Here is a 13,556-nt window from a genome sequence, read left to right on the forward strand (position 1 = left end):
AAATATAAGTTGTCAAGCATTATCAACATTGAGCAATTGGCTTTATGCACAGCTGCAATTCAGCCAACTCCTTGTTTCCTGTCTGCCATTATTGGACAAACTGATTAATTCAGGTGTGTCTGAACAAGTAGTCACGACAACAATAATCAGACAGACCTGAATTAATCAAGTTTGCCCAATAATGGAAGACAGGAAACAAGGAGCTGGCTGAAGTTCAGGAAGTAATGCCGTTGTGCATAAAGCCAATTAGTTAACATCTCATTTCCAAGGTGATAAAAGAGATTAAATTAAACGAACGCACAGCTGCACTAAAGATAGGATATAGCCTGCATTCTGCAAAAAAAAAAAAAAGATTTAATTAAAGTTTCAAACTAACCATTTTATGTATATAAATATACATAATATAAATGCCATTTCTCTGATCATTTTGAAATTGGAAAGAAAATATTACGTTGATACAACAATTAAATTAGTCAAAAGCCAATGACCCATATTACCTGCTTTTTTACATGGATGTGTGCATGTTGGACCTAATTGTGAAAAAATGTGATGTCTAATTTGTATGTGCATAGCCTACATCTTACCCTCATATTATTTTTCTCTGTCTTCTCTTCTTCTTCTTTTTCAGTCTAGCCATTGTTGTTCATTATTTTTTCTTCTCTTTATTATCATGATACTGAACTTAATGTTTATACTTGTATACCATAAACATGTCATCTCTGTATTTTTCCATTGATAATAAAAAAAAATATATATGCACACGTGTAGTACTAAACCTGACCTACAGAGTTCTCTGTTATGTATCACCTTCTCGACGGAAGTGATGCAAGACGCACTGACGTGGCCGGAAACCCGCCATCTTGAGGGAGGAAACGCCTCGAAGTTGAGGAAACTTGAACTGTGAGTTTTTTTTTTCTTTTCATTTAAAAAAATACATTTATATATTTAATTTCAACTTTAATTGTTGTATTCGAAATCTTAACCACAGTAAAAACAAACGCTAGATACTCTTGTAGGATGCGTTACCAGTGAAAAAAGATTAGTGGGAGATTTTCGGAGTTAAACTTACTGAATTAACGTTAAGCCGGTCAGATGGGACTGTCTGCGACAAAGGAAACAACAATCCGAAGTCAACTTCACTTCTCAAATAACTAATATCGTATAGATGATGTAATGCATCAACTTGCTCTAACTCAACATTATTGTTAAAATTATGTAACTGTTATGAGTATTAGAGAGGCTTTAGTCAACGACAAAAACTAGTGTAATCGACTTATTATTTTAAATTGTTATAAAGACGTGTGGCCATATTACTAAAACGTCTGATGATCTGACAAGTTAACCTGATATTTTACTGAAACTCAACTGAAATCGCTATGCTTACTAAACAGATGAGATATAATAGCTAAGTTCTGTAAAACTGTCCCTGAAGTGTACACTCTCAAGCTTTATTATTAAATATTGTTTTAAAATTGTTCTCCAAGCTGTTGTTGTATCAGCTTTATCATTGAAATATTTGATTATATATTCAGTCGTGAGAGCTTTTTACAGCATTTCCTGGTTTATTTAAAGAGTCAGTTGTCATGTCCATGTTATCCACTTGGAGAATCACGTTTTGTTATTATGTAGAATTGAATTGCCAAAATTAAAGTTTAGCCTTTGTTCGTATCTGTGAAGTGTAGTAGTGTACACACTCATACGATTTTTCACATTATTATTTCACACTTGGTGCTTCTGGAGGGAAGTGGCTTTTTTATTTAACTTTTTGTCCTGTTTAGTTTCAGTGGAGTGAAAAAAAGCATCTCTCAAACATGGGAAACCTATTTGCAAACCTCTTTAAAGTCTTTGGCAAGAAAGAGATGCGGATTCTTATGGTGGGTCTTGATGCTGCTGGAAAGACAACGATTCTGTACAAGCTGAAGCTGGGAGAAATTGTTACCACCATCCCAACAATCGGTAGATGACCGAGATTTGTTTGTTTGTTTGTTGTCTGATAAAGAGAATAAATAATACGTGTGTGTGTGTATATATTTATATATTGTTTTTTTTTTTTTCTTTTGTTTTCAAGGCTTTAACGTTGAAACTGTGGAGTACAAGAATATAAGTTTCACGGTTTGGGATGTCGGTGGTCAAGATAAGATTCGACCATTGTGGCGTCATTATTTCCAGAACACACAAGGTAAGACGATAATAACGGTGTCAACACTCGACATTTAAGCCTTGTCATCTGCTTGGTCATTCGGTCGAATCGAACATTCACTTTCTGAGTAAAAAAGTTATGCTGTGGGTTTAAATATAATCTATTCTGAAGCAATATTCTCATCAGCGTTCTATCAGTTTTGACGTATATTAATCTGCATAATATTAGTCATAAATACCCTGAGTGTTTTTTCTTTTTTTAATTTTATAAAGGGCATTTTTTTCTAATCTTAAATGTTTGTTTTACCTTTCATTTTTAAAGAATTTTATCAATACATTGAATTAGAACAATAAGACACTTTAGGGCTGTTACCAATCCAATCAAATCACATACACTGAAAAATTACTACTGAATTAAATCATGTTATGAGATTGTTTTAAATATTTTTTGAATATGCCAATAGGTAATGATGGGAATTAGTTTGTTTTACTTTAAAACATGAAACTAAACCTCCAGTAAGTAGTGATCCACCGATGTGAAAAATTGTGGCCGATACCGATAACCGATATTAACATTGCTGTTATGGCCGATACCGATATTTATCGATGTCGATATCCCTGTATAGAAAACACATAGCGAGGATTAGGGCTGCACGATATTGGTAAAAAATGACATTGTGATATTTTATTTTTCTGTGATATATATTGTGATATAAAAACAATTTCACCAGATTACTTGAATTGCTCTATTTGGAAAGAATGAATCATTCTAGAATGACTGGGGTAGTTTTGTCATGGAGTAAATCCGCAGAAACTAATATTAATAGAATGTTAACAAAATTTGTTAACATTCTATTAATCTATTAACCTTACACTTTACATTTAATGTACACTGTAATAAATGGAACCTTATTGTAAAGTGTTTCTGATTTATGTCTCTTGAGCTCAGTGTTGGACAGATCAGTTGTTTTAACCATTCATTAAAGTGAATCGGTTCAAAGGAGTCATTAGTTCGCGAATCGGAGGTGTCATTAACGGAACCACGGCACACGTTGTGATTATCCAGGCAGTTTAGAACATCGCACGAGATTTTTCTCGACCTATTTTTACAGTCTATGGTCTCGACAGTCGACACAGAAAACATTTCATCAACACGATAGATTTTTTTTTGGTTTATTGAAAGTGTGGTTTCACAATTCACAACCAGTATTTCAGAAGAAAAAAACTTCGGTCTTCCGACCTTTTACCATCGTGTATTCTCAAAGATATTCAGTCAACTCAATTCATAAACATGCGCGAGGGAGGGGGAGTGGGAGAGAGAGAGAGCAAGACATTTTGAAGGCGGCGCGCGTGACCGGTGCTTTCACTCGCGTTGCCTCAGTTGAACAAGCGCAGCAGTCACTCATCTACATCACTTACCGGTCAAATATGGCTTTGGCGGGACAAAAATACGCATTAGGAAGGCTGGCAGAAAACAGCTCACCAGTTCCAGTCTTTGTGCGCTTGATGTTTAAACGCACTTGCGCTTTTAATACACGTGCAAAAACAAACATCCCGCCCCCACGCACGTCAAATACACAGGAAATGATCATCGGCCTGTTCACATCGGCCCTATTTTGACATCGGAACGATACCGATGTGTAAAAAATTGACCAAATTGGCCGATGTTATATCGGCAGCCGATATATCGTGCACCACTAAGTAAGTGTCCTATTGAGTGAGTCATTGAGTCATTCACTCAAACGGCTGATTCGTTCAGGAACGAGACCAATGTCTATGTGTGGGTCATTGAATCTGACTCAACCGATTCGTTCAAAACGCTGAATGCTGATGCTGCTTAACTACGTCATATGTTATAAATATAAAAAAACTCCACATTTAGTTTGTTTACCGCAGTACCAAGTTTCTTTGTGTGTGTTGCACTCATATGTTTCTATTTCTCCTCATGAGGCTATGCGAGCCTCAACAGCGCAACCTTATCATCAGTACAGTATACATTTATATACTATTATCCACTATCAGTTGCCAATTCTCTTTCACTTGCCCCTTCAAAAAAATCCACGTGTCTCTGACAAGTATTATCTGTCGGGCCCTGAGTGAATTGTGTGAGAGTTGGGAAGTCCAGTTAATTCCAATGTGCAGATAGTGACCCTCATTTATCATTCGTGCGTAGAAACGGGCGTATATGTTGGCGTAAGATTATGCTTATTCTCCTCTCACCGCCTGATTTATGAAATCCAGGTGTACGCAATGCCTGCCCTTGATAAATCCCGCGGCCGAAAACGATCGTCATTAGAATAACACGCCCCTAAATATTCAAGTCTCCGCTCCCCCCACGCCCTCATTTTACGCCTTGTACACACGGGTTTGACCTTGTTGACCGATTTATTTTTATTTTACAGGTCATAATATATCATATCTTTTAGTTTGTTTGTCGGTGCGTTTTGTGGTGTTAGGAATTTTCTGCGCATTTCCGCACTAACTCAAAACGTGCGTACACCACCTCCTGAGCTGGTGTAGGATTTGAGAGTGCCGTACGCCAACGTCCATATTGATAAATCTCAAAATCACCGTGGTTTTGGGTGTGCGCCAGGTGTACGCTGGAAATTTGGTGTATGCACTTTTGATAAATGAGGGCCAGTGTTATCGGACATTTCTGTGTGATACTGTGTATTTTTGTAGTCTTAGAAAGTTTTAATTGGGCTGCTGTAATCACTATGTATTTGAATAAGATCAATTAGTCCGTTTTTTGTTGTGTCCATGTCCACATTTACTTCCTCAATTTGAAAAGAAGATCTATTCCAACATGCCACCGACGTACCAACTTTGCAGTCAAGTAAATAATTTAAAACGAATGGTTAAACCAAGCTATTTGTCCATGATTATACTATGGCCAATATTTAAAGGGATTGTTCACCCCAAAATTAAATTTCTCAGTAATTACTCGCCTTCACATCGTTCCAAACCCGCAAGACCTTCGTTCATCTTCTGAACACACAATTAAGATATGTTTTTGATGAAATCCGAGTGGTTTCTGAACCACCCATAGGCAGCAACGTCATTACAACTTTCAAGGCCCAGAAAGGTAGTAAATATAGTATAAAAAAAAATAGTCCATGTGATTCCAGTGGTTCAACTTTAATGTTATGAAGCGACAAGAATTCTTTTTGTGAGCAAAAATAACGACAATTATTCAGCTTTTTTCAACAATCTTTTCTCTTAAATGTCATCTCCTATGCTGTTCACATAGTGTAAACAGTGCAGCGCTTCAGGTTCTATGTCTCCTTATTGGCTCCTGCATCTGCAATATATGCATGTGGTGTGGTGGTCACCAGTGTCAGCCAATAATGAGCTGGCGTTTTGACGTAGAACCTGGAAGCTCTGCCTCCGTCCCAACATGCTTGACATGTATCACGTTACCGCAGCGGTAGAGTTCCCAATAGAGTTACGCTCACGTGGCACTGCAGTTATTGGCAGTCATGAACGTTTTATAATTTGCATGCGTTTAAAGCTTTGTAAGTTAAACATTTAATTCACGTGAGTATTGAACCAAGTTATCTTTCACGTCTTATTGGGCTTAAATTTTCGAATACACGCAAGGTTTACATATACTCAGTCGGTTAAAGTAGACGGTTTAGACATAAAAAACTGAAAACTCCTTTAGAAAATGAGACGCGTGTCTTTATCTGTGCAGTATGAGCTCTTAAAGGGACAGCAATCTTATAATAAAAATGATGTGGCTAGTCCTTAAAAGAATAGTTCACTCAAAAATGAACCTGTGTGAATTTCTTTCTTCTGCTGAACACAAAAGAAGATATTTTAAAGGATATTGGTAACTGAACAGTTGATAGACTCCATCGACTGCCATAGTATTTATTTATTTTTTTTCACTACCATGGAAGTCAATGCAGTCTGGTCACCGACATTCTTGAAGATTTCATCTTTTGTGTTTAACAGAATAAAGAAGCTCATACAGGTTTGAAACAACTTGAGGGTGAACTATTCCTTTAATGCTGAACAGTATTTACCACTTGTTTTTCAAACAAGGATTTAATAATTAAAATATGAAACGGTAATACTACCCTTCAGGAATCTTTATTATCATGGTTTATCGTCAAACCGGCAACCATTTCATCCCTAATCTGTGGCTGGAGCCAAGTCTCTCACACCAGTCCGTTATTCTGAAGTTTGTTGTCTTTCTTTTTTTTAGGTCTGATCTTTGTGGTTGACAGCAATGACAGAGAGCGTGTGAATGAAGCGCGAGAGGAGCTGATGAGAATGTTGGCCGAGGACGAGCTCAGGGAAGCAGTCTTGCTTGTGTTTGCCAACAAACAGGTGCTGACAGACTTCAACTGATTATCTGCAGCTCTTTCCAAATGCGTTTTATTTGACACATTCGCCAATGTCTTTATCCGACAGGATCTACCGAACGCCATGAACGCTGCGGAAATCACCGACAAGCTGGGGCTGCATTCGCTCCGGCACAGGAACTGGTACATTCAGGCCACATGCGCCACGAGCGGCGACGGCCTCTACGAAGGACTCGATTGGTTGTCCAACCAACTGAAAAACCACAAATAATGACCTCACTTTTCTGCTCTTCCTTAGTTTCATATTCTCAACACTCGCTTTACTCTTGTTTTTAAACCGACGGTGCTGGAAGCTGCGCTCGTTTCAAATACGGCGAGAAAGTGTCACTCACTTTAATGTAAATAGTTTTTTGTTGTGAGGCAGCTTTTTTGACCACCATTATGCAAACTAGATTTAGTCCTTAATTGTTTTTTTTTTCCTCCCCACATTCTTTCTGTGTGAGTCATTGGAACGAGTTTGAGGAACGTCAGTCCTGTAAACTCTGTCAGGTCTCATTTGAATCTTGCACATGTATTATTTTATTGTGCTTATAATAAGACTCTCTTTTAGATGTACTGTAAACAAAACTGTATTTTTTGTCTTGAACTGAGTAAAGGAAATCAAACGTTACGGACACTACCTGCACATATTACGGTTCAATTTGGAGGGAGAGAAACTCCCAAGGCTGACGTGACCTCCAGCTTTTAGAAGCCACAGAGGAGGGATGCTTTTAAATCTAGTCAGCTACACAAACATTCAGATTATTATTTGTATTTTTTTAATCAGATTCCCTCCCAATACACAGCATACGTTTTTGTGAATGTGGATGAAAAGTTGTTGCGGCTCAGGTTAACAAAGGTTCAAATGTTCAGGCGCGTTACAGTAAGGGGATTGGAGTTTGGTCATAAAAAAAAATAATGCAACAATATCTGTTTTCCCAAAATAGGCTTTGTTTTCGTTTTGCTAAATATTACAATTATATATTTATGGTGGGTTATAATGGACTTGGACATATTTTTGGAGATTCACCCTTAAGATAAACTGAACCCTTAATTTAAAGAAATTTCCTGTTGTTTTGACACTCTGTTTAAGTGTTACTTTCAACTTCATGTTCTAGATTTAAGTGTGTTATGAACTCAATATCTAACCAGCACAAGGAATAAACAACACCGACCTCATCTTAGCACATGATAACTTAATATCTAACAAAGTAGTAATGCATTTTTAGGACGTAAAACAGTTATAAGAATGCTATGACATGTTTTCTGTTTTGCATGTAGAAGTGATTTTCTCCCAGAAGCCCTGGTGCCTTTACAGTCCACAGAGACACCGGTTTGAGATTAACAACCGTCACGTCAATCACATAGTCACTGTTAATGCAATGTTAGAACTGATGGTTTAAAAGCCACTTTATTATTTCTCTTTTTTTCTCTCTCTTCTCAATTAACCTCTGATTTGGTAGACACTGATTACTTGGGGTCAAAACTATGTGAATCTCATAGCAAAATGTTGTATAGTGTGACTCTTAACCAATGTCTTTTTTTATTGTTTTTCATTTTGACAGAAATGCACTGTAATTAAAGATATTAGTATAACTGGACTTTTACTGGTGTGATCTTGTTAATCTGCTGCTTTGAAATATGCCATCAGTCATTCATTGAAAAATGTGGTTCACAACTGAAAAAATTAATGCTGATCCAAATAGTGGTTAATACATAACCCCTTAATCTTCAACTCTGAGATTTTATATTAGGTTGAAATTTCTGTTCTTAGGGTTTATCAAAACAAATTTGAATGTACCTCCTAAAATTTAAAAACATTTGGAAAAATAATTGGGGTAAGTTTGTTTTCTTGTCAAAAAGTTGGTTTACAATTTTTTATACGCACTCATAACGGCGTAAAAATGTACAACAATATTTAATGCTGTTATAAGAGTGATATGACATTTGTTCCATATAAAACATGCTGAGAGAGAAATTGTGTTTGTGTAAAATAATGAGGGACAACGATTAATTTTAATCTTATAATTTTTCAGAATTTGGTTGAAAACATTAAAATCCAGAATATGTACCACCTCCAGACAGTTTGTTAATTTTTGTTTCTCCAGATGAAATTAGAAAGTATTTTATCCATTTGTAAGCATGGATCCTTTGGGGCAGTAAGTGAAGAGCACCTGATGATGAGTACACTGGATTGTAGCATTTACAGCATGTTGTTATTGTTACAGTAATTGATCTATAATGGATAATGAATGCAAGCCAACACTTGCCTGGTGCTTACAGTACCTAAATCGTGCTGCAACATTAATACACTGTACATATAATCATCACACCGAGATGATAGGAAGATAATAGGACAATACAGCCCCCCAAAACAAATAGATCTATCGCCAAAACTTATGCTCATCAAAACTCGCTCATCTAGCAGCTTGACTTGTGTGTATCTAGCGAAGGGATAGAATTATTTAACTAACCCTTATGTTGTGCCGTACCCGAAAATGCTATTAATGTCATTGCATTGGACTAAAGTTTACTGACTTTACTCACCCAGTCTAACAACTTGCCCAAAAAATGTTGATACTTTTTGTGCATATTTTTCCACATTGTAACACACCGTCATGTTCCCGGACCAAAATGACCGGCCTACAAAAAAATGCTCCTAAATCTCTCATTATGCTACATCATGACCAAATATTGGATTAAATATTGTTGTCAACTTGTTATCTTTCAATTAGGACCGGTTTTATATTTCTTTTTGAAATTGATTGATCGTAGTCCTCTCTGAGCTTACATACCTCAGTTTTTGAGTGAAAAAAGCATTATTTGTGGATAATTTTGTCGAAGTCACACTATTTTATCACCAAAAATTGCGTTCAATCTTTTTGTAAACTTGTTTTCTTTATATTAGGACAGGTTTTGTTTTTAGCTTATATTTGTACTGAGCTTATATTGGTCAAAATGGCCGCCCATTAAAAATGAATGGGGAAGTTGAAAATCAGAGAAACTATAGTGTTTAGAAGTGTGTTCACGTTCACATAGCCTATTTGGACTTGCAAAAATAAAGGCCTCGGACTTGTGCATATGTGGATGCATGCTCTTGTATCCATGCACATACACACTCACTCACACATTCATGTGCACAAGCACACTATTGAAGCCTGCAAACTACAGGCTTTCTTTTTCACAGAGATTAACTTTATTCCTAAATCAGTGAGGCCTACGATAGGTACAGGTCCTCCATCTGATCTGAATACGGCTCAGATACGACTGACTACATCAGATTGATATGATTGAATCCAATATTTGGTAACATGAGAGATTTTTATAAGCAATTTTTTGCAGGCCGGTCATTTTGGCTGGGAACACCACAAGTGTTTTAGGGTGTTCAACACTAATGTGAACCCCCGTAGCCTTGGGTTAGTTTAACTATTGACCTAATCCAGCCGTGCACCTGAACCAATATGCCTCAAACTTATCGAATTAGAACACGCATTATTGCGAGACCTTAACAAATGATATCACGAGCTGATAGAGATGAAGATAACCCCAACCACCTTATCATTCACATTTCGCCATGGTCAAGCTCGGTGGTTTTTACCAAAACCGAAGAACGAACTGGTGTGACGTAATTTCGAAACAAAATCAGGCCAAAACTATGTTTATTTGGAGTCCCTTTCGGGAACTTGTAACAGCTTGCCAAAGCGAGTTTCCAAAAAAGTTCTCTCCAGCTGGTAAACATAATAGATGTCTTCTCTGGTTCATTTCTTCTTTTCAGTCCGTCAAGATCAGACGTGAGCATCTCAGGGCTTTAAATGAACAATTTTGGCAGCGCATTCATAAACCACGTTTAGCTACATTAAATGGAAGCTTAGAAAATTGATAACAAATAATACAGTTTATTTAAAGACTGTATTAAACTTTTACAATTTAGTTCATTGTTTTCATCTTCAGATTGTTTTTCTTCTTTCTCATTGTATATTTTTGTTAGTTTATGGAATGGGTTACCGAATTATTACTGCAGTTTAATGCACAAGTAGTTCTAAGTCAGTTTAATAATCACCATTCTGTATGAATGTGCTGTTTTCTTTGAAGCGCACACACAGAAATAGTTTTCAGCTCTGCCCTGCGACTTCTGATGAATAAAATAGCTTTGCTATTGAATTGCTACTTTATATTTTTCAGCCATGAGGGGGTAACGTTGCTGTTTTTGAAGTAATTAAACTCATCTGTGTTGTCAATATATAAAGAGAGAGAGAGACGCTGCACAGAGAAAGGTAATTCACACACCCATCTCTCACTCAATAATTAATTCAAATAAATGCTATAATTAATTTAAAGCTGGCTGCAGTCCGTTATTTTTGGCGGTCTAGCGGTTAATAAACTGAAGCGCATATGCGTGTTGTGGAAGAACACTGTAGCCGGATCTACTTCTCTCTAAAGAGTCACGCACGTACTGGGCCGAGTAGCAGTGGCACGACCCGTACCAGTCTAAAATAGTCCCAGTATAAACACTGCAACATAGGTGTACCGTAGTGATTCAGGAAAAGACAAAAACATGGTTTGGAAAATTCATTCATGATGTACTCGCTTATATAAATTTAGTACATTTTGACAATAAATGTTTAAATAAATGTTAAATATTGCCCTGCAAACATCTATAACAGCTTTAAATTGTCAGTGCTGGCAAATTACAATGGAATGAGTGACATCCTTCCCTCGCGTTTTGTCAAAATGACCCGAAGCCGTAAAATTATACTTCATTTTTCTTTGTCCAGAAAGCTTTCATTTTGATCATAGTTTTTACCTTTAAATTAATAGATTTAATCAATAAATAATAAATAGATAGTAATTTAGAAGCACGTTCCTCACGTTCTTTCAACTTAAATTCAAAATAACTCACTTTCATGCATAACCCTTTTATATCAGTTCAAAATATCTTACATTGGGTGTCTTTGCCGACCTCTTGTGGAAAAATAATAATATGATATTTCATGACTCTTGCCACTACATGAGCTTATAGCTCCATATGACACAAATAAATTGTTTCTGCTGGGTCCTGAAGTCATTTTCTCTTCAGTATGCGTTCAGATACACATGTAGTAGACTTTTTTTTTTTTTTTTGTAAAAGTTTGCCATTTTTAGTTTGAATTTTGAGCATTTTTAGGTTATTCTATGTGTACTGAAACAATCCTTGCACTCTATTTATTCCTATGGGGGTCAATTTGACTAGCAAGGGAAGGATTTGTTACTTTTTTTAAATTTCAACCTCAAAACTCCTCAAACCCATTACTTTGTGTGTGTGTGTGTGTGTGTGTGTATTCGTGGTTCAAGTGCAACAAAAGTCACGGGGTCTTGGATCCCTCCGATTAACACTCAATATATATACATAATGACCCGAGGGAAGAATGAGGCGATTTGAATGCACCTCGTGTCAGCTATTTTTTCCATTCCACCTTTTTTAAGCCGCATTATCCGTTTATTGCTATTATCCCTTACATATTGCATGTTCAGATATTCAGACAACAAAATATTCTGGGGCCCAAGAAAGCTTAGTGATTTATTTTTATTTTTTTTAAGGCTAGGTAAATCAACCCAGAACTGTTTCAACTGACTAAATCTCACAAATGTTGATGTTCAGATGAAATGACAATTAAGAAGAGCAAAGACGTTCATCAAACCTGTTGAAATCTTTAACCATCTAACTGAGGTTAGACTGAGGTTAGCATTAAATTAACATCAAACGTTTTTCGAGAAATGAGCCGAGTTACTTGAGCAGTAAGCATCTGTGGCGAGTGCCTGGGCGTTCAGCGGACGGGACGGCCGAGATCTGCGGTGCGTGTGCCTGGTGCTCTTGAGGAACTCATTAATTCTCCACTCAAACGCCCTCCAGTTCTCCAAACGCCTCCCTCGCCTTCTCAGCAGAAGCACTTTAATAAGTGACAAATAGGATGGGCCGGGCCTACGGGGTCAGCAGCCTGGAATCAGGCGCCCAACGAGGGGGAGGGAAAGCAATCTACAACAACGTTCCTTTGGCCCGATTAGGCTGCCATGGATAATGCAGCCGAGCCAGTAATGCGTGGCAGGGAAGGCATGATGGTGGGAAAAGGAGGGGTCCGCTGGCTCTCTTACAGGGTGGCTTTTGTTCAGCCCACTCCTGCTGCTCCAGCGGCTTGGGGTTTGTGTGTGGCGCTCGGGCCATCCCTGGGCCGGGATTTTTGCACTTGTCTTTTGTCTGCGCTTTGCTCTTTTCTCGCATGGCCCCAGGTGCCAGCCAGCAGAATACCGCCTTTCACAGCAACTCAATGCAAATGCAAACACTCCTCTATTCTAGCGACAGGAGCGCATTCCTGCAGCCAGGAAGCAGCACATTTAAAATAAGAACACAGAATAGACGGAGAAAACAATATCTGAAGGATAGAGGTGTTAAGGGCAGGTGCATTGACCATAACAATGGGATGGAAAACGTTTATTTCACCAAACATATACAAGAATAAAATGTCAATCGTATCTGCTGTAATCGCTGGAGATCGTGTTTTCTCTTTATGCATCGAAGACCAAAACGTGTCCAGATATCATGTCAGCTCAAAAAAATTAATTATATTTTGCATAAAGAGAATTAAATCTATCTTTTTTTCTTTTTTTATGACAAATAAGCCCATTTTACTTAAAAATTATAATACATTACTGGGTTTGTCATCTGCATATAAGGAGGACTTTATTTATTCCGATAAACACAAACTAATATTTTTAAAGAGTCCATATAATATAATGCAAGTGGATGTGTTTGAAAATCCACACACAGCAACTGGACGGTAATCCATGTCACCCCGGTGGATGAATCAATGTCTTCTGGATAGAAATGATAGGTATGTGTAAGAAAAATACGCATATCTTCTAATCTATCATTTCTATTTGGCATTCGCCACTTGCATTTTATGGACTCGCAGAGATTGATTATTTTCCTAAAAATTTTAGTTTGTGTGTTTAACGTGAGAAAGAAAGTCATATACATCGCAGATGGAGTGAGGGTGAATAAATGATGAGAGAATTTCATTTTTTAGAAAAGGA

At 37.2% G+C, this 13,556-nt stretch overlaps 1 protein-coding gene across 1 annotated transcript; it reads left to right on the forward strand.

The window, feature by feature from the left end:
- Positions 1-788: 788 nt before the first annotated feature.
- Positions 789-7,134, forward strand: arf1 (ARF GTPase 1). The gene is made up of 5 exons (XM_039657287.2): positions 789-900; positions 1,779-1,956; positions 2,069-2,179; positions 6,350-6,474; positions 6,559-7,134. The coding sequence occupies exons 2-5, from the start codon at positions 1,812-1,814 to the stop codon at positions 6,718-6,720; spliced, it is 543 nt and encodes a 180-aa protein (XP_039513221.1). The 5' UTR covers positions 789-900; positions 1,779-1,811; the 3' UTR covers positions 6,721-7,134.
- Positions 7,135-13,556: the final 6,422 nt, after the last annotated feature.

The sequence above is a fragment of the Pimephales promelas genome, chromosome 5, assembly GCF_988280905.1.
Source record: "Pimephales promelas chromosome 5, fPimPro1.hap1.1, whole genome shotgun sequence".
NCBI classification, from domain to species: domain Eukaryota; kingdom Metazoa; phylum Chordata; class Actinopteri; order Cypriniformes; family Leuciscidae; genus Pimephales; species Pimephales promelas.